Below are 24,271 nucleotides of genomic sequence, written 5' to 3'. Positions count from 1 at the left end.
TTACAACAGATACAATTTGTATTAAGGGTGAGTGATTTTTTTTTGTCATCGACTTATACACATTCATACAATATCATAAATTCTAAAATTTTATAAACTAATAATCCGTGCATAGCGCGGACCACGACCTAGTTTATATAATTTTTGAATAGTAATAACTGTAAGATTTTTTAATATGATACTTGAATTTTATTAATAAATATATTGAATAAATTTATTGTTTTCAAAAGTAAACTTTAATATTAATAGATGCTAAGCTTGATCCCATTAATTTGACAAAAACCTAAATTTTTATGAAATCCCTAATCCAATAAGCCCCACTAAGATTCATGATAACTACTATACTGAAAAAAATCTTTAATATAAAATGAAATAACTCTTTGAAACATTTTAAAAATCACATGCGTTACAGAATATTATAAACTAAATATATTTTCTCGCTTACTAATAAATCTGTGTGCAATCAACTAAAAGTTAATGTATGACTAAAACTAAAGGGCAATTGTCAATAATACCACCTTTTGAAGTTTATGTCTCAAAAATAGCACTAAAAGGAGAAAGTCACAAAAATGACATCCATTAAAGGGTAAAATATCCATAATACCCTTGGTTTAAAATTAAATAAACAAACAAAAATAAATAAAAATAAATAAAATAAAAATAAAAAATGAAAAAAAGAAATTTTTTTTTATAGTTTCTGATTATATGTTTTCAGATTCGAAATTTTTATAATTTTTTTTTCAAATTTTTTTTTTTTTTTTTCAAATTTTCTTTTTATAATTTAAAAATACTTTTTGAAACTGTTTTTAAAATTTTTATTTTTTATTTTAGAATTTATTTTTTATAAAATTTTAAACCCTAATTCCAAAACTCCACCCCTTAACTCTAAACCCTAAGGTTTGGATTAACTAACCCAAGGGGTATAAGTGTATATTACCTCTTTAATGAAACCTATTTTTATGACTTTTAGTCTTGAGTGCTACTTTGGAAACAAAAACTTGGTTTAGTGCTATTTTAGTCTTTTTCTCAAAACTAAACTATTAAAATTATATGCAGCATAAAACTTAAACTATTGAAATTAGAACTTCAATCATATGCAGTAGAAAACCAAAAATCACTAGCAAAAGATTTTTTTATTGTTTAGTTAAACCAATAGATAAAAAAAGATAATAAATTAGGGTTGGAAAGAAAAATAGAAAGAAAAAAATTAGGAAGAAAAAGACCAGAGGGGGGGGGGGAAAGAGGTAACTGAACAACTAAAGATCCTCTCGAGCTTTGCGATCTTACGTTACCAAAGCAAGACTCTCGCTTCTTCTCTTAATTACAATTCTGCCACTTTCTTCTTCTCCATAAAGCCTCTTCCTTTTTCTCTGTCTCTTTCACTACAAAGCTCCTTCTTCTTCTCTTGTTTCAGATCACTGTCCGAATTCAGACAATTTCTGGTGGGTTAATTGGGAGAATGTCGGAGAACGAGGCTGTCCCCGACGAGTTTCGCTGCAACCGCTCCGACGGGAAGCAATGGAGGTGCAAGAGACGAGCTTTGGAAGGGAAGAAGATGTGCGAGACTCACACCTCGCAGCTTACTCTGAAGCGAAGCAAGCAGAAGGCTGCCGCTGAGTCGACGAGATCAAGAAGAGGAGACGAAGCGTCGGAGATCGAGCGAGAGGGGCTGGGGAGATCGAAGAAGAAGAGGGAGAGAGCGGAGGCTGTTGATGAAGCGGTGAGGAAGATGAAGTTGAAGAGAGGGGATTTGCAGTTGGATTTGATAAGGATGGCGTTGAAGAGAGAAGCTGAGACGAAGAAGAAGAAACCAAAGAAGAAGAAGAAGATTAGTGTTAATAAACGGTTTGGTGATTTCGTTGGGGAGGAGTTAACGAAGGTTCTTCCTTATGGCATTATGGCTATCTCTCCACCTTCTCCGACTACAAGCAATGTGTCTTCTCCTTCTCCTTGTGATGTTAAAGTTGGTGAAGAACCTGTTTCCTTGACTAAGAGAAGGTTCAGGTCTAAGAACATTGAGCCTTTACCTATTGGGAAGATGCAGGTAATGGAAAAAAAAAGCTTAAAGGTTTATACTTTGTGTGTACACTTTTAGTTTCTTAATGTGGGTTTTGTGTGGTTTCTGTAAAGGTGGTTCCTTTCAAGGGGAAGTTGGTTAAGGCCAAGAAGAGGTGCCATTGGTGTGGAACCAGAGGATTTGAGGATTTGATTAGCTGTCTGAGTTGTGGAAGAGAGTTCTTTTGTGTAGATTGTATTGAGAAAAGGTATCTTGTGTTATTATGTTTGCTCTCTTGCTTATCTTGTTTACAGAAAGCACTGGTCTCTATCATTAGAGTATATAATCAGCATCTGGATTAGTAGTTCCATCAGAGAATAGTTATAATAAGAAGTAATCCCACTAGATTCAATAAGTTTTGTGGACCTAGGAACATTTCACCTATGGTAAAATGTTAGGATCTAATGTTAGATACTCTTTCTAATTTTCTAGAAGCAGTCATCTTATTCATTTTGGGCTTTGGAATGAACTAGGAACAAGGGATCAAAAGAAGAAGTTGGGAAAAAATGCCCTGTATGCTGTGGAACATGTAGGTGCAAGGCTTGCTCAGCCACTATATCTGGAGTCACTGAATGTAAGGTCTGACTATCTGATAGTTCTTCAGCCTAAAGACTTTTACATGACTTTTTTTTTGTTTCTTTCTTTAGATATTTTGTAACACAAAGTTGTTTACTTGTATACTACATGTTGCAGGATTCTCGGAAAGTAAGAAGTGATATTGACAGGGTTTTGCATCTACATTATGCTGTGTGCCTGCTTCTTCCTGTATTAAAACAACTCAACGCTGAAGACAAAGTAGAGGTGAATCTAACAGAAACGCAGATCCATAGCTCTGACTTAACCTCTGATGAACAAGAGCTCTGGTACTCACTCTTTTCCCTTGTTCTCTTTACTGTTAAGTCATATTATGTAATCTGTTTGAGTTTTTTTTCTGACATATTCCTCTAATATATGTCCTAGTTGCAGTAGTCATGACTCTGCCGTTGTGGATTCGGAAAAGATGTGCACACGCAGCTCCTCTATTCTCAGGCTGAGTTCTGATCAAGACTGTAATCAAAGGAGCTTATCGAAAAAGGTTGGATTAGTCAAGTGCTCGAACGGTGTAGAATCTTGTAAGCAATCTCTAAAGAAAGCTCTGGTAGATTGGAAGCGTGAAGAGGTGAAAAGGTGCAGCAATAACCTTTCTTTGAGAAGTCTATTCTCTCTGGAGTTGACAAGCAAGTTAGAGACCAGTGCAGAGGAAATAGTCAGTTGCTATGAGTTGCCTGAAACTGTAGATAAACGCTTGGGTTGTCCTTTTTGTCTTGGAAGTGAAAAACCATCTAGTAGTAGTAGTAGTAGTAAAAGCCGTTTGAAAGAAGCTTCCAGGAGAAGAGGAGACGCATCTGATAACTTTTTATACTACCCCACAGTGATGGATTTTCAACAAAACAATCTCGAACACTTTCAGACGCACTGGAGCAAAGGGCAACCTGTTATAGTTCGTAGTGTGTTAAAGCGAGGTTCAAGCCTGAACTGGGATCCAATAGCCTTGTTTTGTAGCTATCTTAAAAAGAGCAATAGCAAAACCAGTAATACAACTGATTGCGCGGATTGGTTTGAGGTTAGTGACTTGTGTTCTCTTGATGGGTTTTTAATACCCTTTTGGTCTTTAACTTGTTATGTTTTTTATTCAATGGCAGGTAGACATTGGGGTGAAACAAGTTTTTTTGGGGTCTTTGAGAGGAGAGGCTGAGACTAATACTTGTCAAGAGAGGCTGAAGCTAGATGGATGGCTTTCGTCTTCTTTGTTTGAAGAACAGTTCGCAAATCATTTTGCTGAAATACTGAGAATTTTACCAATTCCTTATTACATGGATCCAAAGCGTGGTATACTAAATATAGTTGCTGGCTTACCTGATGTTATCCAAGCACCCAACCTAGGTCCATGCCTCAGTATATCTTACAGGAGTGGTGAAGAATATGCAAAGCCTGATTATGTGAAGAAGCTGGGTTTTGAAGCTTGTGACATGGTAAGTAAAACTGTAGTCAGCTACGTTTTCTTTGACTTTTGTATTTTTCTCAAGCTTTTGATTTGTTCTGCAGGTTGATATCTTGTTGCATGCCACTGAAACAGTAGTGTCAACAAAACAGATTTGCAGAATAAGAAAGCTAATGCAAAATATTGGGAAAGTAAGATCTAAAAACTCAGAAAAGGGGAAGGAGAGCAGAGTTGGTAAGGGAAAGAAACAAGATAGGATTAACGCTTCATATGCTCAGGGGGATTGGTCGGATGACTCTTCCAGTTCTGACTCAGAATCTTCACAACACCGTTTAGGCAGTAGTGAGTTTAAGGTAGAGGAAAGAGAAAGTTGCAATGACTCTTTTGAAGAAGAAGGAAGCCTTAGCAACTCCTGCGGTGCCAAATGGGATGTATTCCAGGTTCAAGATGTTTCTAAACTTCTTGAGTATATTAAGAACCACTGTCTGGAGCTAGTACCCATGGATTCCACCAAAACACAAGTGAGTTTTGGGTTTGATAGTTTAAACACTATTACAAGAAAACAATCATTGATCTGTTTCCATATTTATTATTGCAGGTGAGTCATCCATTACTTGAGCAGAGTTACTATCTTGATGAGTATCACAAAGCAAGGCTTAAGGAAGAGTTTGGTAAGTATCATTCTTCATTCTTTTGTTTATTAATCTTACCATTTCGTTATTATTTTAACGCTTATTCTGTTTCTTCAGACGTTGAACCGTGGAGTTTTGATCAATGTGTTGGAGAAGCAGTCATCGTCCCTGCTGGATGTCCATACCAAAATAGAAAGAACAAGGTATTTTTTTTAAGCACTCAACACGCTCTTACATTGTTTATAATCACAAAGTTATTACTATTATTGACATAACTCTGGAATATGTTTGCTAGTCTTGTGTGAATGCAGTCCTGAATTTTCTCTCACCTGAGCACGTTGCTGAATCTATCAAACTAGTGGACGAGCTTAGTCAACTTCCTCAGAGCGTCAAAACGAAAGCAAACAAGATTGAGGTAAGTACCCAAGATTGAATATAGAAAAGGAGTGTTGTTTTATGTATATGTATTGCTGCTTCATCCAGGTGAAGAAAATGGCAATCTATAAAGTCAGCGAAGCCATAAAGGAGATCCGAGAGCTCACATCTGCAGACTCAACCGCTGCATCGAGGTTATAATTAGAACTAGAGGTACCATATCTTTGATTATTGACGATTGAGAACTACTACAGCATTCTTGGAGGAAAGATTCTAGCTGTTGAGTTATAGTTTCAAGGACTAGCAGAATGTAAAGAGATATATTGAAATAAACAAACAAAGAACAAAAGAGAAGCAATTGATTTAGCATTCAGATTGTTGTTAGGTGATGAATAATAAAGAATCATTGATGTTAAACTCGCAATTTACGTATGTTACAAAAGTTTACTCGTTTAGATTCATTTTTTCTTCTTCTAAGAACAATCTTACCTTGTGCCTCTTCATACATAATCGGTAGGACTTTGTCTGGGGGCTGCCTGAAACTTATATCCTAATTGAGTCAACATATCAGCAGCTCGATTCCCTTCTCTATAAACATGGCTCATAATAAAATTACCAGCAACTTGTAGTAAAGTATACACATTTGTCTTGAATAACCTTGATAAGATAAGTCGCTCAGCGAGTAAGATTCACGATGGTCTACGTAAATACTTTGTTTTACTATAAACGTACGTTATTTGAATTCCTTGCTGGTTTTGAAAAGTATTCGAAGTGTCAATTTTTTTCTGAGTTCAAATTGGTACTTGAGAGGAAAGTATAGTGAGGAATAAATAAACACTTTTTATTTAAAATATAACGGTTTTCTTTCACACGGTTGGACCGAGTCGCTGGATAAAATGTTTCCAATCAGCAAGAGTTGGGTTCTTTCTACCGTCGGATTCTAAAATGGTTTGAAAAGACTGCGGCGATTCATCTTTGCAAATCTTGAGAAGTTAACTCATTCAGCGAGTTATGTATGTTTACCAATTACCGTTATTTGGAAGTTTAATTTCCTAGTTGGTTTCAATATTGTTGGCTCAAAACTGATATTTGTCAGTAATAAAACTTCCCAACTAAAATAGATGTAAGAAAATTCCTTGATTATTTCTTTAACAAACAAAACCCTTTAACTTTTAGTAACAATGCAGTACTTTCGCTTAATGGTTTTTATTCACATTTAACGGTTTTTAGTATTGAACTTCATATTTTTTTAGTTTATACGTTGAAAAAATAGTTGAAAGTTTTCTTACAATTCATTTTTGTTGAAAGTTTTAATACTAAAAATAAAATAAAAAGTATTCAAAGTTTCAGTTCTTTTTTGGGGGGTTGATATTGGCACATGCCAGGAAAAGAGTAAGCACTAAGCAATAACACTTCTTATTTAAATAATGTTTTCCCACACCGTTGACCTGATTTCGTAGCAGTACAGTCAGTTAATTTTTTTATTGTATCATCCATCATGCAGGGGACCCAATAACCTCACAAATACAGACCACTTGTGTCTGCTACCGAATTTTTTCGTTGTTTTTCATCAGCAAGTTGTGTTTTTTTTTTGTTGCCTGTTTTCTACGATTAAGCGGTCAAATTTAAATCGTATAAAACAAGCAGGAAAAAAAAAAACAGGCAGCAAAAAAAAAACACAATGTTCTGTAGTCTTCATTTAAACTACATATAGAATATATAAAAAAAACTGGTTGATCCAAAAAAAAAAAAAAAGCTTCAATTTTCCAATGGAACATGTCAGAGTTATCGTCTTCTTTACTTGTGTCCTAACGTTTGTTCCATTTCACGCCTTAGCTCAGGTAGATACCTATCAGTTTAATCCAAGATACCGCTGTTCAAATCGAGCCAACTTCACGGCCAACAGCACTTTTGCCGGAAACCTCAACCGCCTCATCTCCTCTCTCTCCTCACTAACATCCCAACCTTACGGCTTCTACAACCTCTCCTCTGGATCTGGAGAAAGTGCTTACGCCATTGGTCTCTGTAGAAGAGAAGTCAAAAGAGATGCTTGTCTCAGCTGTATTCAGACAGCTGCCACAAACCTCACCGAGAATTGTCCCCGGTCAAAACAAGCTGTTATTTATTTCACGCACTGCATGTTTCGTTACTCGAACGGAACAATCTACGGAAGAAAAGAGACGAGCCCGACACAGGCTTTTGTTTCCGGTACACCTATATCAAACAACAGAGATGAGTTTGAGCATCTGCAGAGAGTACTGTTGGATAGGCTCAAAGGGATGGCGGCTGCCGGTGGGACGAATAGGAAATACGCTCAAGGGAACGGTACGGCGTCGCCGGGGTACGGGAGATTCTACGGAAGCGCGCAGTGTTCGCCGGATCTGTCTGAACAGGATTGTGATGACTGTCTGACTTTTGGGTTTCAGCGTATCCCAAGCTGTTGCGATGCTCAGACTGGGCTTAGATGGTTTTGTCCTAGCTGTAACTTCCGGTTTGAGACGTCGCGATTCTATGAGCTTGAAATCGACCTTGAGGCTGATCCGCCTGCTACTCAGCCGAGTCAGCCTCCTGATGATACACCAACACCAGCTGTAGAAACTGAGAGAACAGGTGTGTAGAAATGCTTGGATGTGTCTCGTGTGTGTTCTTCTTCAGATCTTTGTCTCTAGTTGCGAATGTCTTTGTTCTTTATTTCAGGAAAGGGCAAAGGTGGATCTAAGGTTGTTATTACTGCGTTAGTCGTTCCAATAGTTCTTGTTGCGTTATTTGCGGTTTTGCTATGCTTGGTCTTGAAGTGGAAGAAGAACAAGTCTGGAAATAAAGTCATAGGTAACAACAAATTGTCTTTTAAAAGTTAAAAAAAAAATCATGTTCCTGAGAACTTCTGTCTGAATATTTCAGTTCTTGGGAATTCGCATTTGTCGGGATCAATTGTCAACGATGAGTTCTTGAATACAGATTCTCTTGTAATTGACTTTGAAGATCTAAAGGCCGCAACAAATAATTTTTCTTCTGAAAATGAACTTGGACGTGGTGGGTTTGGTTCAGTTTATAAGGTATGGCCCTGTTTGTTTCTTCATTTAGATGAATCCATTCAGCTGATCCATTTATGTGCTCCATCTAAATGATCCATTCAAATTTTTGGTCATGTTTGTTTCTCCATTTGGATGAGTCATTTGAATGAACCATTTGAATGAATTTTATATTTGTTTCTCCATTTAGATGAATCATTCAAATGAGTTTAATAACCAAATTACATATATACCCATGTTTTGATTTAATCATATATTTGATATCAATTTTAACTACAGAAAATTTTATTATTCATTCTAAAATATATTTACACTGAAATTATTTTAAAATTAGCATTTTGACATTTATAAATTTTTATTTCATATAAATTTCATATAACTTTATTTATAAAATAGACTCAAATTTTAATAATTTTTTAATAAACTTTCAAACAACTCTAAGTAGATATTCAAATTTTAATAAACTTTCAAACAGTTCAAAGTAAATATTCAAATAAAGTAGATATTCAAATGCCAACAATAATGTTTATAAAACTGAAATTTAAAAAATGTCTAGTATGGAAGTCTAGTTCCTCTTGCCATCTCCATAGTAATACATGACAAATTCAAATGGGAAATCAATACATAACATAAACAGAAGCAAACCCATAAACGAATTCAAACATATAAGCATAGATCTATGAAGAAGAAGATCAAACCGGTGAGAGAGACGACGAGAGAGACGGCGAGAGAGACGGCGAGAGAGACGGCGAGAGAGAGAGGACGAGAGAGAAAGAGAGAGACGGCGAGAGAGAGAGAGACGGAGAGAGAGAGAGAGAGACGGCGAGAGAGAGAGCGACGGTGAGGTGAGAGCTTCAAGCTCCTTTCATGGTGGCTAGAGAGAGAGGACGAGAGAGAGGACGAGAGAGAGAGAGACGGCGAGAGGGTGAGAGAGAGAGAGAGAGAGAGAGAGAGAGCTTCAAGCTCCTTTCATGGTGGCTAGAGAGAAATTGAGATTTGAGTTTGTTGCAGAGAGAAAGCTACGACGGAAAAAAAATGAAATTAGGTTTGTAATATTTGAGTTTTCTCAAGGGCAAAATCGACATTTGGATATTTCGACTGAATCATCTCCATCTAACTGCTTCGTTTCGGTTCATTCAACTGAACCATCTCCATCCAACCTAATTTTCGAAAATCATTCAACTGATCCATTCGAATGAGTGATGTTTTTTGTGTCCAAACAAACAACGCGCTCAGATTCAGCCAAATGATTCAGTTGAATGAAGAAACGAACATGGCCTATGTTTCTGATATGACCACATAAGCTAATGACGTGTTAAGTGAGAAGCTAATGATGACCTGTCACCTGCAAGTGAGGAGAAGAAACGGTTACACTAAGGAAGATAGTATAAATAGATGGAATTGTAATTGGGAAAGTTAGTTGGTTAGTTAGAGCCTTGTGGCTTTGGCTTGTTTCTCTTAGGAGATTCAAGATAGCTTTCTCTCTGTACTTTCCCTTTGTAATTCCTCTGTTCTTGATAAGAAAGTGACATTGTTCTTATCAGTTTCTTCCATAAAACTTACTTTTGTTTGGTTATTTGAGAGGTGTATGAACTTTGGGATTATGCATGTCTCAGGGTGTGTCCTTTCATGGGCAAGAAATCGCGGTGAAAAGACTATCAGGAAATTCTGGACAAGGGGACATCGAATTCAAGAACGAAATCTTACTACTAGCAAAGCTTCAACATAGGAACTTGGTTAGGCTTTTAGGTTTCTGCATACATGGACGAGAAAGACTCCTTGTTTATGAGTTCATCAAGAACGCTAGTCTTGACCATTTCATCTTTGGTAAAAAAATTTTGCTCCATATTGATCCTGCCATAATTTTTTTTTGCTCTGTGTTGATCTCTGCGCCGTTGCAGATCTCGAGAAGCGTCAACTTTTGGATTGGGGAGTGCGATACAAAATGATCAGAGGAGTTGCTAGAGGACTTCTTTATCTTCATGAAGACTCTCGCTTCCGGATCATTCATCGTGATCTTAAAGCTAGCAACATTCTTTTGGACCAAGAACTGATCCCGAAAATCGCAGATTTTGGATTAGCTAAACTCTTTGACACAGGCCAAAACACTACACATCGATTCACAAACAGAATTGCAGGAACTTAGTAAGTAAAATCATTCTTACTAAAAAAAGAATAGAGCGAAGCATTTGCACTTTTAAATGATTTTTAAATATTTGACTAACAATAGCTGGTTTGGTTGGATAATAAATAGCATATAATACTTTGGTAAAAACTCTACCAAACAAGGTATAAATGGTTTGTTTCATTTCATTTTGTAGCGGGTATATGGCTCCGGAATACGCCTTGTATGGACAGTTCTCAGTCAAAACAGACGTTTTCAGCTTCGGTGTATTAGTCATTGAGATCATTACAGGTAAGAGAAGCAACAATGGTGGATCTAACGATGATGAAGATTCGGAAAATCTTCTTACGTGGGTAAGTATTCAAAACCAAACCGGTATGACCTAGTTTTTAGTATTTTGTTCGTCTTATGACATGAATCTTTTTATTTATTTTCTTTTCAGGTATGGAGAAGTTGGAGAGAAGACATTATCAAAAGTGTGATCGACCCGAGTTTAAGCACGGGATCAACAAACGAGATCTTGAGGTGCATACACATTGGTCTGCTATGTGTTCAAGAGAGTCCAGCGACTAGACCAACAATGGCTTCGGTTGCTCTAATGCTCAACAGCGATTCGTTTACTCTCCCGACACCTACATGGCCTGCGTTTGTATCAGAGAGTGTGATGCCTCAGAATGTTTCTTCTTCTTCGACTGAAGAGTTACAAATGTCGTCGAATGATGTCACTATTTCTGAGTTATGTCCTCGTTAGAGAGACGACGCAATCTGTAAATGTTTTTGATTATTCTCTTTAAACCTTTTAATGGGGGAAAGTTAGCTTATTCATAGGTTTTTTCATTCAGCTTTGATTGATAAATTAAGAAATCCACAAGTTATTTGGTTTGAGGCGGTTGGAGGTTCGAACTCTTCCTAGTGAGAAGACTAATGTACAAAAAATATATATAAGAGGATTTGATTAGTAATATGGTTTGAGGCGGTTGGAGGTTCAACCTCTTCCTTAGAATTACCATGTAGCATGGGTTGATAGAATGGACGACTGACTAAATGAATGGTCGAAACATGCGGTTAAAAGTTCAAATGAGGGAGAAAACGGACTGGTTTATGAACCCTCTAAAGAACATATGACGTTTACAAATTACAACTCCATATATGTTTATAATGTTTTTCAAAATAATTTTCAATTATAGAAAACTGTTGTATGTATTATTGATATTTCCTCTAGTTCGACGATTTTAAGCTTAATTTGAACGAAAAAGTACAACGATTTTCCAACAGACTTTAAATGTATCGAAGGGTGCACTTGCGGAACACCATATGTTATGTTGGCAGCGTGAGAAATTAATCACATGTAGATATAATAGTAGTTGACGAATGACACAAGTTTGTGGAATGTTTAATCGATATGGGATGAAAAAGTCATGGAGTGTGGAACATACATTTTGCTTGTCTGCTAGGTTCGTAATAATCGTTTAAAATTGGTACGTGAAAAAGTATAGATATACTTATAAATGTACAAGAGGAAGGGGAAACGAAAAGAAAGAAAAAAAGTGAGGAGAGATGAAAGGATTTAGAAACACCGTAACCTTCTTGTTTGCTGCGGTTTGTGCCATTAAAGGCTATAAGAGAGAAGCTTCAGTGCCTTAGAAAGGTCGACAGACCATTCCTCTCAGTAATTGTCCATCCCAATCCTGCAACAGATGAGGATTCTTTCCAAGCAGCAACAGATGAGGATTCTCTCAAGTCCCACTCGGTGTGGTTCTTAGGAACGAACCCTCTAACTGTTACAGTTAGGTGACGTTCCTATGAACCAGATAGAGTGGGACTTGAGAGATGGGTGGGTGTGTTAGGAGGACGCGGCTTAGCTCTTGCGGAGATGGTTTTTTGAAGCTATAGAAGATGAAGTTGCCGGATACTAAGATGGCTATTGTGGATCGGAGAACTGACGTGAGAAATGTGAAGAGAGGTGTCTTAGACCATCTTTATCGCAAGTTCTTAGTAGAGGTTTTAAACAAAAGTAAGCATTTAATTAAATCAAAATAAATGAAAATTAAAGTAACCGATCCTTAATACAGAGTTTTGACAACCGACTATAGAGAGATTTCTTAATACACGTGTCACCAGGCTGTTATTTAGGAACTTTTTTATTTTCTCTTTTTTCTTTCTTTTCTCTTCTTTCTCTTCTTTCTCTCCTCTTCTCTCGTGTTCGTCGACTCAAAGAAAAACGACAGAGATGCCCGCTTGATCGCCGGCGTTCTGTTTCTCTCCGGCCGCCGAGTCTTTCACCTTTTTTTACTAGTAAGATTTTCGTTCTCTTATCGATGTCTTTGTTTATTATTATTATTTTTAATCGTTAGTTGAATCTGTTTGCAAATCTTCGTTGATGTGATTAAATTGGCTTAGATTAACCTTTTGTATGTGTTTGATTGTTGATTGTTCGATATGTATCTACTGGAGATTGAAACATAGGCTCAGTCTCGTGGGTACAGTAGCTTTCGATCTGGCTTTAACCGCCGCTGCAGCCTTCGCCGCCGATGATCATCTTCGTGAAAACGTCCCCGTCATGGTGGTCGAGACTGTTTTCCCTGGAGGATCCGACCCGAAGGCTACTGTCTCAACCCGATTGGCTTGGTCTTGTTTTCTAAGCAGGTAACATGACACAAGACGAGGCATGAAGTTGGTTGCTGTTTCTAAAAAAACACGAGGCATGAAGTTGGTAGAAAGTTACTTGGGAGTGGAAGGATCACGGACTTGTGTCTTGTGGTGATTGTGTCTTGTGGTGATTGTGTAATGTGTTTTAAGAAACCTTATCTTTGTTCTATCTACTTCCTCTTAAGTGCTATCAACGCTCTCGAGAGTTAATTGTTATTACCGTGTGTTGTGCAGATCATTACAATCATCCAAGCAGCAGCTGGTGCTGGCCGTACAATGCTGATAAGTGATAGTGGAAACGTTTACTCGTGTGGGAAAGATTCGTTCGGTGAAGCTGAATACGGAGGGCAAGGGTCTAATGTTCCTGGTGTTGATTTTGTTCTGTTTTCTCATTGTTTCAAATGTTCATGTTGATCTTGTTCATGCTAAAATGTTTAAATTTATCTTGTAATGCAGGTCTTGTTGTCTAGTTCGTATGTCAGGATCACTCACTCTATCTTCAAAGAACGTCAAGAATGGCTCGGGAAAGGTGTGTGTGTGTGTTGGAGTGTGTGTTGGAGTGTCACGAGATATGTGTGTCTGTTGTAGTTGTTGTCTTGTGGCACAAACAGTTTATAAATCACAAGAGAAGTGTTGTTGTTGTTGTCTTGTGTCGCGGGTGATTTATAAATCACAAGAGAAGTTGTAGTTGTTCTCTTGTGTCACAGACACTTTATAAATCACAAACACACTTGATTCTCTTTATAAATCACAATCAATTCTTCTCCTTCTCTTCACATTCTTCTCTTCATTTTTTTGCTCACATTCTTCTCTCAAATATGATGGGTGTTCAAATTACAATTCGTAATAGACAAATGCATCACCAACTCAAAACTGATTTGGTTGAACATTTATGAAGTAAATTTGTATGTGATGAAAACAACAACTGAGTTCGAGATGTTTATTTCAAATTATTTTCGTTTATTGTACTAATTTTTATTTTTATGTTTTCTTTTAAATCTATGTTTTAAATGTTATCTTTTAATATGTTTTATTTAATAAATAAATTTTATCTTAAAATTTTTTTTTTTTAAGAATCTCTAATTAAGAAACTCCCATTGGACCACTCAAAATAAGAGTTTCTTAACTAGAGTTCTTAATCCCACTAAAGTACATTTATATAACTAAATTATCATTAAGAAACCCATTTAAGAGTCATGGGATAATCATGCTCTTAGCGATCGTAACTGTACGGCGTTTGCGATTGCGCGGATGTTCGAAATGATGGTATCAGTTTTGTTATATTATTATTGATGTGATTTCAGTTAGAGTCCACACAGAATAATATTGCAATTTTCTATTATTTGTTTTTTTTTTTGTTTTACATACATAAAAAGGAAAAAAACAAACAAAAATAAAACAACATTTTAATACAAATTTGAGGGATCTTCATTTTCAGAGGTTCAAACCCGAGTCCTTACAGACAAAGGAATGGTAACGTTTCGTGTACCATCAGTCCACGTGAAGCTACCAAATAAGTAAACCGGCATGTTATTCTTATGACTCGTCGTGACCCTAACTTTGAACCCAAGTATCTTCGTGCTCGCGTTGAACACCAGAGTCTCCGGCTCAACAGCAATCTTGACACCTCTCGGAGGCTCGATCACGGCTCTATAAACCGAATCCACAGGTCCAACGTTGGTCACCGTTCTGGAGACGGTCACTTCATCTTTAACCTCAGGAATAGTGATGGCTGGATAGTTAAAGTCGAGAATAGAAGGTAAGGGAGACGGGCATTTAGCATCTTTCCCGGTGAGTAAAGCTATTGATGTGTCGTTGTAGCCAGAGGCGCAGAAAAAGTGGATGTAGTCGTCGAGGTTCAGGTCGTAAACTAGTCCAGGATCTCCGGCTCTCTGCGGGTTCACTAGTCCAGCACCGTAGTCAAAAGGATCTGCCAGCTTCCTTGGCATTGATTCCGAATAGATTGGACCTCCATATGGATCAGTCTTCCACGCTACAAGAACAACAACAAAAGGATTAGTCTGGATGTACGTACCCCTCGGGGAATCTCCTAGTCATTCAAAAAAAAAGAAAAGGGGGTTTGATTTAAAGAACCTGTAGTCATGATAGCGGATTTTAAAGCGGCAGGAGACCAGTCAGGGTGTAGAGATTTGAGTAGTATGAGGATTCCGGCAATAGCAGGAGCGGAATAGGATGTTCCCATATTTATGGCGAATCCTGTGAAATAACCGTTTGTAATGTCAGCTGATAAAACCAACGCACCGGGGGCTACGATATCAGGCTGCATCATTTAGAATCCGTACGTCATTAATTAACACAAAAATCCTTGGAAAAACCACAATCAAAGACTAGGAAAGAAAAAAGAAGAAAAACCTTGAGAATAGCTGGAGCGCTTGGATTAGGCCCTCTCCCAGAGAATGCTGCTACTGTAGTTTGTTTTGGACGTCCCACGAACGTTTTACCTCCACTTATTCTAACCGTTGGCGAACTGGAGAGAAAGAAAAGAGTAAGTAAGTAAAAATGATGAGTACGTCTTTTATAACATACTATAAAAAGTAAAAAGTAAAACTAACCTTGTGGAGCGGATGTATTGTAGAATCTTATTTCCGACTTCAAAGTTTGTGGCGACGCCTGGCTTCTCGAAAAAGAACTCAGTGAAATAATCCGAACCTCGTGCAATGATCGCACCAGCGCCACCGAGGGTGTTCACAGCAAACAAACTCTCCGCATCATCTTTCATAAACGTTAGGGAAATTTTTCCCTTTCGATCAGAAGTGTCGGTCTGCCAGTCTTCTACGTAAATTAATTCACCAGATACTTCGGGACCCGTATACAAAGCTTGACACTGATACAGAGAAGTAGTAAGTTTTCCAAGAGCACAAAAAAAAAAAAAATAATAATAATTAAAGAGAGATAGACCATTAATTTACATACAGGTATGGTAAGGTTATTGCCAAGAGTCACGTCTACATAAAAGTTACGGTCAAGGGTACTTGCACCAACAGTGAACATCCAGGGAGCTACATTACTCACAGTGTAAGCACCTGGGCCGGCATTAGCACCAGCCATAACAACAGGTATTCCCTTCATCACCGCGTGGAACGAACCAAGCTCAGCATCTTCCCCAACTGTGGTATATGTATGGTAAGGAGGTCCATCTGGGCCGATTGAAATCGATATTACATCAACGCCATCATTGATGGCATCATCGATTGCCATGGTACAATCTGAAACGCCAGTACCCATTTCATCTGAATCGAAGAGAACCTTGTAGGCAGCTATACGTGCCTTTGGAGCAGCGCCTCTCATGAGTCCAGGTGCAAGACCTTCATATGACGCGTCAGGAACGAATCCGCCGGCTGCAATTGAAGCGCATTCTGTTCCGTGTGATATCAAACCTCTAGGGGACAGATAGTCCTCAGGGCTGATAGTTTTCCCTGTTTTCTCAGTAAAGCGATTTGTGTAGTACCGTGCTCCTACTATCTTCTTGTTGCAATGCTTTGCTGGGTCAAATCCCCTTCCGCCTACACACTTCCCCTTCCAATGTTTAGGTATCGGTCCAAGCCCTTCGTCGCTAAAACCCGCCGACTCCGGCCATATTCCTGAGTCGATAATACCAACCACAAGTTCACTTCCCATGTTGCTGTCATGGAGAATTCCACTGGGCTGATTCGGCGAAAGCCCCAAGTAGTCGTAAGTCCTAGTGGACTGCAACGTAAGCTTTCGGTTTGATGCCACACTGAATACATCTGGACGCTCTGGAAAGAGAAAGCAAAAAAACCAAGAAAATGTGAGTGCAACTCTTTCTTCACCAGAGCTCTTAGCGGGGATATTGCCATAAACATTTACTAAAAGTTCTAATAGAAAATCTTTTACACAATTTGGGGCATATGTCTATTTATATAACCTTCAAAAAATTTAGGGACCGAAACCAATGTTTTACTAGGCTTTGTTTAGATCCGACCTTAGAATTCATAACTAAGTTGTCTTGTGTCATAAAAATCACAGCGACAAACCTTTAAGTTTCTTAGCTTGTGACGATGTAAGGCTGGCAGCAAACCCTGAAAACCCATGGCGATAGTTGTAGACGATGGACTCTTTAGCAGCTTCCGAGCTTCGTATAAGCAAAACCATACAGTAAAACGATCAGCTCCAAAAACCACGAGACATTTTTAGTCATCATCATCATGATCAAGAACCCGGTTTAATTATATCATATACCTATTAAAAACTGATTCCAACATCTTGTGGTGCGATGCTAAGATCAACTCAGGATCATCGTGTTGCTTCGCGCCTAAATGCACTACATAAACCTACCACAATCCCCCAAAAAAGAACATTTCATCAGCCAGAATTTAACAAAAACATAACATAGCCCAGAAACCATTTTACAAACCTGTGGCTCCTCAGTGGTGCATTCTTGAGCAAATACGCAATCTAAAAGGAACAAGAGTCCAATGATGAGAAATGCTTTCGAACTTCCCTTCACAAACCCCATCTTCTTGGGTTTTGGGAAGAGCTGCTTTTCTCGTATTGGGATATTTTTTTATTTAATCTGCATTGATGCTTATATAGTCTTCGAAAAGACAATTACAGAACAACAAACAGACATGAATAGCTACAATCCACCAAAAATAAACGAACAAACTACAAAACCAATGTGGGTAAACGTCCAAATCAACAGACATCTATTTTTCTACGTACACAGTTTTAACAGTTTTATATTTCTTTTCCTTATTTGGCTGATTCGTTACTCAAAACAACTCTCTCCAACAAATCTGATCTCTCTCATCTCTGTTATTGTATATGTTCACAACCAAAATGGAATGACCAAAATAGATAATCTAATTTAAACATGCAGAGATTAAGGAATAAGATTATACTGATACGACAAAAAAAAAACAATTAGTGTGTCTATTATGGACTTCGGTGCTTCTTCCATTTCGTTGATTAATGTATCTTAATATATATATATATATATATATATATATATATGTATATTTTTTTTTATTTAACTTATGAGTCTCGGTGCTTGAGATTGAAGAATCTATCGGGTCCAACGACAAACGAAATTGTTACAAGGTGCGAAATTATGCCGTTAAACCAATTATTTATTGAGTCAATCTAAATTAAAAATTAAGAATAAGGTTAGGTGTTAATGCTATATTAGGCTATAATCTCTCGAAAGCTAGCTAGGGCTTTCCTTGCGCATAGTGTATCATTTCATTTGCCACAACGAGAAGCCCACGTGTATATATAGTTGACCAAATCTCATTAGTTGATTAACGTTTTTGACAAATTAATTAACTGATTATTTATATAGACATGATACATGTATGGTCTAGCGGTCCGTATGGTTCCATAATATTGTATGAAAAAAAAAATCGCAATTAACAATTTGATCTGAATATTTGAAAATATATACTAAATGTTTAGTTTTTATTATTTTGGTTGTCGATATAATTTACATTTTGCAATACATTGATTTAGTGGTGTTTAGCGAGCCACACATATACATTGTTTATCAAATAAAATATGAAAGATGATAAATTAATAAAATATATTATTCTCATATAGATTCATTTATTTTGTTCATCATTCAAAGGTTTTTTTGATTCATATAAACAAAAGCAACCCTAAACACTTGAAAGGAGCAGTCACCAGACAATGAACAAAAGGTCCATTTGTCCATATACAGAAAACAATAAAATTTAAACTACGACTTGTGGTCTGATGGTAATTAACTTGAAGACAAAAGTCCAATACAGTGAGGCTACTAGGTTTTGAGTCCCGGTCACTAAAAAATTAACATTTCGGTATTGCTAAAAACATGAAACTGACACGTGGCAAAACATAACTAGTATGAACTACTTCTATGGGATCAAGATATCCGTGTATAACTAAAAGAAAATGTTTAACTTTAGTTTAAAAATCAGACTATGCACTGATCAAAAGCTTGAAAATATTTGCCTGAAGGAAGCATCTTATATTACTATCGAAATCCCAAGGCAAGATCCCAAAGCAACATTATAAGAAAATCAAACTGCTTTTTCTTGAAAATAATATTTTATGTTTCTAAATAATAAATGTTCTGAAAATATGTTTAAAAATTTATTTTATGTTTTCTGTGCATTTTATTAATTACTAATAATAAATTATAAACTTAAGAAAAAACTTAATTGTGTGTATTAATTTATAACTAGTTGATGTCCCGCACCTTGTGCGGATTAATATATTTAAAATTTTTTAATTCTAACTTTTATTTTTATAAAATAATAATAATTCAATTAGTTAAAAAATTATATTATTATAAAAAATAAAATTTTAATATTCATATTGGTAATCAATGTATTAAATTTTACTATTTTTCATATTTTTATTTATAATATGTAGATTTTAGATCAAAATCTTTTTTTATAGTAATAATTAAATTACGAAATTTGTATTGAAATTAACATATATTGTATTTTGACTGAAAAGAAATCATGTGGTACTGAAAGGATGATAAAAATCAAAAATATAAAACATTAACAAATTAAAGATAGTTTAGAAGTGTTCAATCTGGTAAAACTGAACTATTTAAAAGCAAACCAAACCAAAATAGATAAAATAGTTTGGATTTGGTACTACGTACTGAATAAACCAAATGGACGTTATTTTAAGAAAGTGCAATATATGAATATGGTTCAATATATTAAGCAATCAAACCGAATAAACCAATGAAACCGATTAATTATGATATATTAGTATACTTATATATAATTTTTTTAATAATCTGTATTTGATCAATAATTCCAATAAAAATTAGAGAAACTGGTTATAATATTAGTCATAAAAATTATAAAATTAATATAAGATAAAAGTAATGATGATATTATCGCTAGATATTGTTAATATCTATTTATTAGTTAAATGTTTTAAATATCATAATAATTATATATTAAATATACATTTAAAAAAATAATTGTATATATATCGTTTGAATAGTTTAATGTTTATTAATTATATTAAATATCATGATAAATATATAGATATCAACATAAAAATTTAAATAATATTAATTAAACTAATGACGTATCTTATAATTATGGAAAAGATGACAAGTAAACAAATTAACTAAAATCTCGAAGAAAATGACAAATCAGCAAAATATCCTAAAATTGTGGAAAAGATGACAAACAAGCAAATTAACCAAAATTATAGAACAGATGACAAATCAGCAAATTCCCTTCTCAAATAATAGTATAGATGATCTAAAGTTATAAGAAATACTCAATCAAAAAGTATTTATAATTAAAATTCGATATGCTTTTTGATATATATGAAAACACTAAAACATAGTAACGGTAAGTGGGTTAAATTCGTCCTGTTTGACCCTTCCTACTGCGAATTAATGATTTTTATTCAAAAATCGGATACAAAATCTACAGAAAATAGTATACTTTCATATATTCTGTTGAAATTTGCGAGCAACTATCGGATGTTTAGTATATACTTCTTCTTTTAAAAATTAATTGTCGTTCTAGAGTTTTTCACATGATAAATTAAGAAACTAAATATAACTGTATAAAATTTATTCTTTAACTTAGTTTAATTAAAAAAAAAAATTTAAAATAAATTATATTGAAATCATAAAACTATATTTGTAGCAAAACTTGTATGTTACATCGATTGAAAGGGAGAAAGTAATAAAAAAAAATTTAGTAACATCTAGAAAACGGTAAAATATTAAATATTTTTAATTGATGTGTTTAATTTTTTTGAATAATAAAAATGGAGAAAATAAATAATGAACAATAATACTCCCATCGTTCATAAAAGAAGTAATTAAAAATATTGATAAAGTGAATTATTATTCTTTTCATGATGATGACACAACAAGTGTAAAGATATTTTTATTGCATCCCCAACATCCGTGAAGAACATTATCTTATGAATAACTGGGTTACAGCAATTTACAGGTAAAAGTTATCGATGAAATTTGCCCTCACAGAAACTGGGATTGTGACATTGTGTAGTCCATCACTCCAAGTCAAACTCCCAAAGAAAAAGCCAGTGTTCGCTTTGTATGAGCCTGATGACACACTCACCGTAAACGCAGCCTTGCTGGTTCCTTTGTTAAACACTAGCTCCTCCGGTGAAACCTTTACGTCGAATCCAAGAGGAGCCTTGATCACGGGCTTGTAAACCGAGTCCACAGGTCCAACGTTGGTCACGGTTCGGGTAATCACTTTGACGTTTCCCTTGAGGTCTGGAATGGTAATAGAAGGTACGTTGATATCAAGAATCGATGAACTTGAGCTCGGACACTTGGTAGTGACGTTTCCGGTTAGAGCAGAAACTCTCTTGTCCGAGTAGAGAGCTGCGGAACATAAGTAATGTACGTAATCATTCATGTCCATGTCGTAAACAAGACCCGGATCTGTGGCTTTCTCCATATCCACAAGACCTCCCCCGTAGTCAAATGCATCGGCTATCTTTGGTGTGGTTCCCTCTGCGGTTAGAGGCTCACCGTATGGATCGGTGCTCCTGGCTGAAACATGGAGAGTCTTTGTTGTCAGCTCCTGAAGTTCTTTATTATAGAGAAAAACATATCTTTAAAGAAACATATAAACCAAACCAAACCAAACCTGTTGTGACAATAGCTGACTTGATTGCAGCAGGAGACCAAGTAGGATGTGAATTCTTGAGGAGTGCTACGATTCCAGCAATAACAGGAGTTGCCATTGATGTTCCCGAGTAGGCGAACTCACTAGTATCTTCGTCTGTCGGTATTCTAGGTGTTAGTAAGTTCAAACCAGGTGCTGCTATATCCGGCTGCATTACATAAAGTTATGACGGTTAAAACTTAAAAGCAGAGCCAGATAATTAATTAATTAATTAATTAATGGTCAATATGTGTATAATATCATTTGACCCAAAAATGATTAAGAAAAATATTTGTTCAAGTACATAAATCTTAGGGCCGGCCGTGGTTATAAGTCTAGAACTTAGTAGATCAAGAACAAGAGATGAATGTAACAAAACCTTAAGAATGGCAGGTGAAAATGAACTAGGCCCTCTGGAAGATGAGCCTCCAACGATACTTGCTACACTTTCACCAATTACTGCCTTGAATGGGCTTATCTTAACCTTTGGTGAGCTGCAAACAAATTAAACAAAAACAACAAGATCAGTTTCTCCAACATATGTAAGAAGATGAGATACTAGTTTGATATATAAAGACAACCTCGTAGTTTCCATGTGGAAATAAATCTTGGAACCAATGTCGATTTCAATGTAGATACATGGAAAGTTTGCAGGACATTCCAAACGACTACTAGGGGTTCTCACATATATTACACCAACAGCACCATTCCTCTGAAGAATCTCTGGTCCAGGCATCGGCCTCTCTTTTTCGAAGTACATCACAACTTTGCCCTTTACTGTAGCAACACTAGACATATCGGCACTAAACATCACATCAGTGAAGCCAAGTTCTGGTCCTGTGTACATACTCTGACCCTGGAAAAAAAGTCAACCGAAACAAGGTGAGCCATCAATCACAACCTTTGCCTCGTTAGAGATATGTGTATACACACATACCATGAACGTTTGATTGTTGTCGAGTGTGATAAATGCGGATAAAGAACGGTCAAGGGTGGTCGCAGCTACAGTTATTATCCATGGAGAAATGTTAATAACCGTAGTACCGCGTGGTCCTCCATTACCAGCTGGAGAAACAACAGTGATGCCTTTGTTCACAGCGTGTAACGCTGGAATCGCGATGTCAACTTCAACGTCAAGATCCCTGAATAAGCCACCGATAGAAACCGACAAAACATCAACACCGTCATTAATAGCTTCATCAAAAGCTTTCCAGACGTCAGCAACCGAACACATCCCTCCTTGCACGTCCCAACATGCTTTATACATGGCTATATGCGCCTTAGGAGCAGCACCTCTCATGATTGACCCAGCTGAGAGGCCTGGGAAAGCCAAGTTAGAAAGGAAAGAACCAGCCACCGTTGAGGAAACTTGTGTCCCGTGGCCATTGTGATCTCTAGGAGATATATGTTCTGTGCTGCTGTTGATACTTGTTGCGAGATCAGCATTAAGACCATCCATGTAGTACTTAGCACCAATAAGCTTCTTGTTGCAATCTTCAGCTTTGAACTGGTCCCCGGATACGCATTGTCCTTTCCATTGTTTCGGTGTCGGTCCATATCCATTGTCATCAAAGACCCCTGATTCTGACCATATGCCTGCTCACATAATCTCGAGATTGTTAATCATTATGCTGAGATAAGTTAACAGATTGATACAGAGAGATTGATAGCATACCAGAGTCAATAACGCCAATAATAGCACCACTACCCATGTTGGACCCTTGTAGAAGACCTTTAGATGAAGCTGGAGTTGAAAAAAGACCTAAGTAATCCCATGTCCGTGTTGTTTGCATCAGAAGTTTTCGGTTTATCACAAGAGTAATAACTTCAGGATGATCTAGTACACAGATATACAGAAAATATGGTTTAATAAAAACAACACATTTTAGAGTTTTTGAAATTTGCAAAAAAAAAAAAATAAATAAGAGAAAAATACTTTTCAGTTTATGTGCCTCGGCTGGTTTGAGCTTGGCTGCAAAGCCAGAAAATCCATATTGATAGTTATAGATCATTGAGTTTTTGGCTGCTTCTTCGCTGTAACATAATATTCGAACAAAGAAATATAAATTATAACCAACCTCAGAAACTAAGTTATACTAATAAACACATGCAACGAATCTTTTACCTTCCAAGAACCGATTTCAAGATTTCAAGATGCGATTGAGCCACCAACTTGGGATCAGCGTGTTTCGTGGCACCCAAGTAAATGATATAAACCTATATATTATCATCAGACGATTAACGAACGCATAACATACTACAACCATCTTTTTCTCTTCCCTGTATCTAAACACACTCACCGGAGACTTGGGGACGAAAGGCACCACCACCGGGGGTGCCTCTACTCTAGCGGGATCAGGTGCCTATAGGTGAGAGAACACGTAAGCAATTAATGAACGTTATTATAACAATGTTTGTTTCTTTCCATATGTAAAAAACAATTAGACTACATACGCCTCCTCCATGCCCGGGACCGATGGTAAAGTCGGGTTCGGGGAGGTCAATTGATGTTACGTTTGCAAGAAAAGCAAATGCTATTGTAACAAAAAACAATCTTAAAGGAAGAAACATTTTCAGAGGTTGTTCTTCGAACTCTCCCCTGCAAATGTTTCTTTTTCTTTTGTTATTGAGACAGAACCTGCTTTGAGAACATCCTCCAAGCCCTTTCCTTTTTATAATTAGACATGTCTTCTAAATTTGATTAACCAACTTTGTGTTTCCAAAAACTGGCAAGGTAACCAACCAACCAATACACGTACTGTTTTGAATCTTG

The 24,271-nt window shown here is 36.4% G+C and overlaps 5 protein-coding genes and 1 long non-coding RNA gene across 7 annotated transcripts in view; 3 read left to right on the top strand and 3 right to left on the bottom strand.

Annotated features, from left to right (window-relative positions):
- Window positions 1–24,271, bottom strand: part of LOC103861069 (potassium transporter 9) — a 645,946-nt gene that overhangs the window by 300,945 nt on the left and 320,730 nt on the right. The gene's annotated exons all lie outside the window — the stretch shown is intronic.
- Window positions 1,168–5,517, top strand: LOC103861230 (lysine-specific demethylase JMJ25). 2 transcript variants are annotated; one of them, XM_009138942.3, is made up of 11 exons: window positions 1,168–2,044; window positions 2,131–2,264; window positions 2,530–2,635; window positions 2,750–2,919; window positions 3,023–3,659; window positions 3,739–4,068; window positions 4,142–4,558; window positions 4,636–4,708; window positions 4,787–4,872; window positions 4,965–5,084; window positions 5,153–5,517. In XM_009138942.3, the coding sequence occupies exons 1-11, from the start codon at window positions 1,460–1,462 to the stop codon at window positions 5,243–5,245; spliced, it is 2,751 nt and encodes a 916-aa protein (XP_009137190.1). In that variant the 5' UTR covers window positions 1,168–1,459; the 3' UTR covers window positions 5,246–5,517. The 2 variants fall into 2 exon arrangements, with proteins under 2 accessions (XP_009137190.1, XP_009137189.1); XM_009138941.3 differs by having other exon boundaries at window positions 3,017–3,659.
- LOC103861229 (cysteine-rich receptor-like protein kinase 29) lies at window positions 6,567–11,086 on the top strand. Its single transcript, XM_009138940.3, has 7 exons — window positions 6,567–7,654; window positions 7,742–7,873; window positions 7,946–8,100; window positions 9,693–9,903; window positions 9,978–10,221; window positions 10,398–10,554; window positions 10,644–11,086. The coding sequence occupies exons 1-7, from the start codon at window positions 6,814–6,816 to the stop codon at window positions 10,950–10,952; spliced, it is 2,049 nt and encodes a 682-aa protein (XP_009137188.1). The 5' UTR covers window positions 6,567–6,813; the 3' UTR covers window positions 10,953–11,086.
- LOC103861228 lies at window positions 12,984–13,626 on the top strand. Its single transcript, XR_004456107.1, has 2 exons — window positions 12,984–13,217; window positions 13,307–13,626. It is a non-coding gene; the product is annotated as an uncharacterized LOC103861228 (long non-coding RNA).
- LOC103861227 (subtilisin-like protease SBT3.12) lies at window positions 14,172–17,399 on the bottom strand. The gene is made up of 8 exons (XM_009138938.3): window positions 17,247–17,399; window positions 17,072–17,163; window positions 16,867–16,964; window positions 15,785–16,608; window positions 15,424–15,695; window positions 15,224–15,338; window positions 14,945–15,131; window positions 14,172–14,843 (listed from the first exon to the last, which is right to left on the bottom strand). The coding sequence occupies exons 1-8, from the start codon at window positions 17,346–17,348 to the stop codon at window positions 14,293–14,295; spliced, it is 2,241 nt and encodes a 746-aa protein (XP_009137186.1). The 5' UTR covers window positions 17,349–17,399; the 3' UTR covers window positions 14,172–14,292.
- Window positions 20,625–24,158, bottom strand: LOC103861226 (subtilisin-like protease SBT3.1). The gene is made up of 10 exons (XM_009138937.3): window positions 23,953–24,158; window positions 23,799–23,861; window positions 23,624–23,715; window positions 23,435–23,532; window positions 23,174–23,335; window positions 22,436–23,094; window positions 22,080–22,354; window positions 21,878–21,992; window positions 21,481–21,667; window positions 20,625–21,383 (listed from the first exon to the last, which is right to left on the bottom strand). Exons 1-10 carry the CDS (start codon window positions 24,067–24,069, stop codon window positions 20,806–20,808), a joined length of 2,346 nt encoding a protein of 781 aa, XP_009137185.1. The 5' UTR covers window positions 24,070–24,158; the 3' UTR covers window positions 20,625–20,805.

Source organism: Brassica rapa, chromosome A03 (genome assembly GCF_000309985.2).
Source record: "Brassica rapa cultivar Chiifu-401-42 chromosome A03, CAAS_Brap_v3.01, whole genome shotgun sequence".
Classification (NCBI taxonomy): domain Eukaryota; kingdom Viridiplantae; phylum Streptophyta; class Magnoliopsida; order Brassicales; family Brassicaceae; genus Brassica; species Brassica rapa.
This window is presented reverse-complemented; position numbering and strand designations above follow the sequence as displayed.

Bases quoted from the DNA above. Each gene is read 5' to 3' on its own strand.
- LOC103861230 (XM_009138941.3), top strand. From the start codon at position 1,460: ATGTCGGAGAACGAGGCTGTCCCCGACGAGTTTCGCTGCAACCGCTCC. The intron at 2,265-2,529 runs GTATCTTGTGTT...GGAATGAACTAG, and splicing joins GTAGATTGTATTGAGAAAAG to GAACAAGGGATCAAAAGAAG. The intron at 2,636-2,749 runs GTCTGACTATCT...TACATGTTGCAG, and splicing joins CTGGAGTCACTGAATGTAAG to GATTCTCGGAAAGTAAGAAG.
- LOC103861229 (XM_009138940.3), top strand. From the start codon at position 6,814: ATGGAACATGTCAGAGTTATCGTCTTCTTTACTTGTGTCCTAACGTTT. The intron at 7,655-7,741 runs GTGTGTAGAAAT...TCTTTATTTCAG, and splicing joins TGTAGAAACTGAGAGAACAG to GAAAGGGCAAAGGTGGATCT. The intron at 8,101-9,692 runs GTATGGCCCTGT...TGCATGTCTCAG, and splicing joins GGTTTGGTTCAGTTTATAAG to GGTGTGTCCTTTCATGGGCA.
- LOC103861227 (XM_009138938.3), bottom strand. From the start codon at position 17,348: ATGGGGTTTGTGAAGGGAAGTTCGAAAGCATTTCTCATCATTGGACTC. The intron at 15,132-15,223 runs GTTTTTCTTCTT...TAAATGATGCAG, and splicing joins GCGCTCCAGCTATTCTCAAG to CCTGATATCGTAGCCCCCGG. The intron at 14,844-14,944 runs GTTCTTTAAATC...TTGTTCTTGTAG, and splicing joins ATCCGCTATCATGACTACAG to CGTGGAAGACTGATCCATAT.
- LOC103861226 (XM_009138937.3), bottom strand. From the start codon at position 24,069: ATGTTTCTTCCTTTAAGATTGTTTTTTGTTACAATAGCATTTGCTTTT. The intron at 23,336-23,434 runs GTATTTTTCTCT...TCTGTGTACTAG, and splicing joins CGAGGCACATAAACTGAAAA to ATCATCCTGAAGTTATTACT. The intron at 21,384-21,480 runs GTTTGGTTTGGT...TCCATGTTTCAG, and splicing joins GTCAGCTATTGTCACAACAG to CCAGGAGCACCGATCCATAC.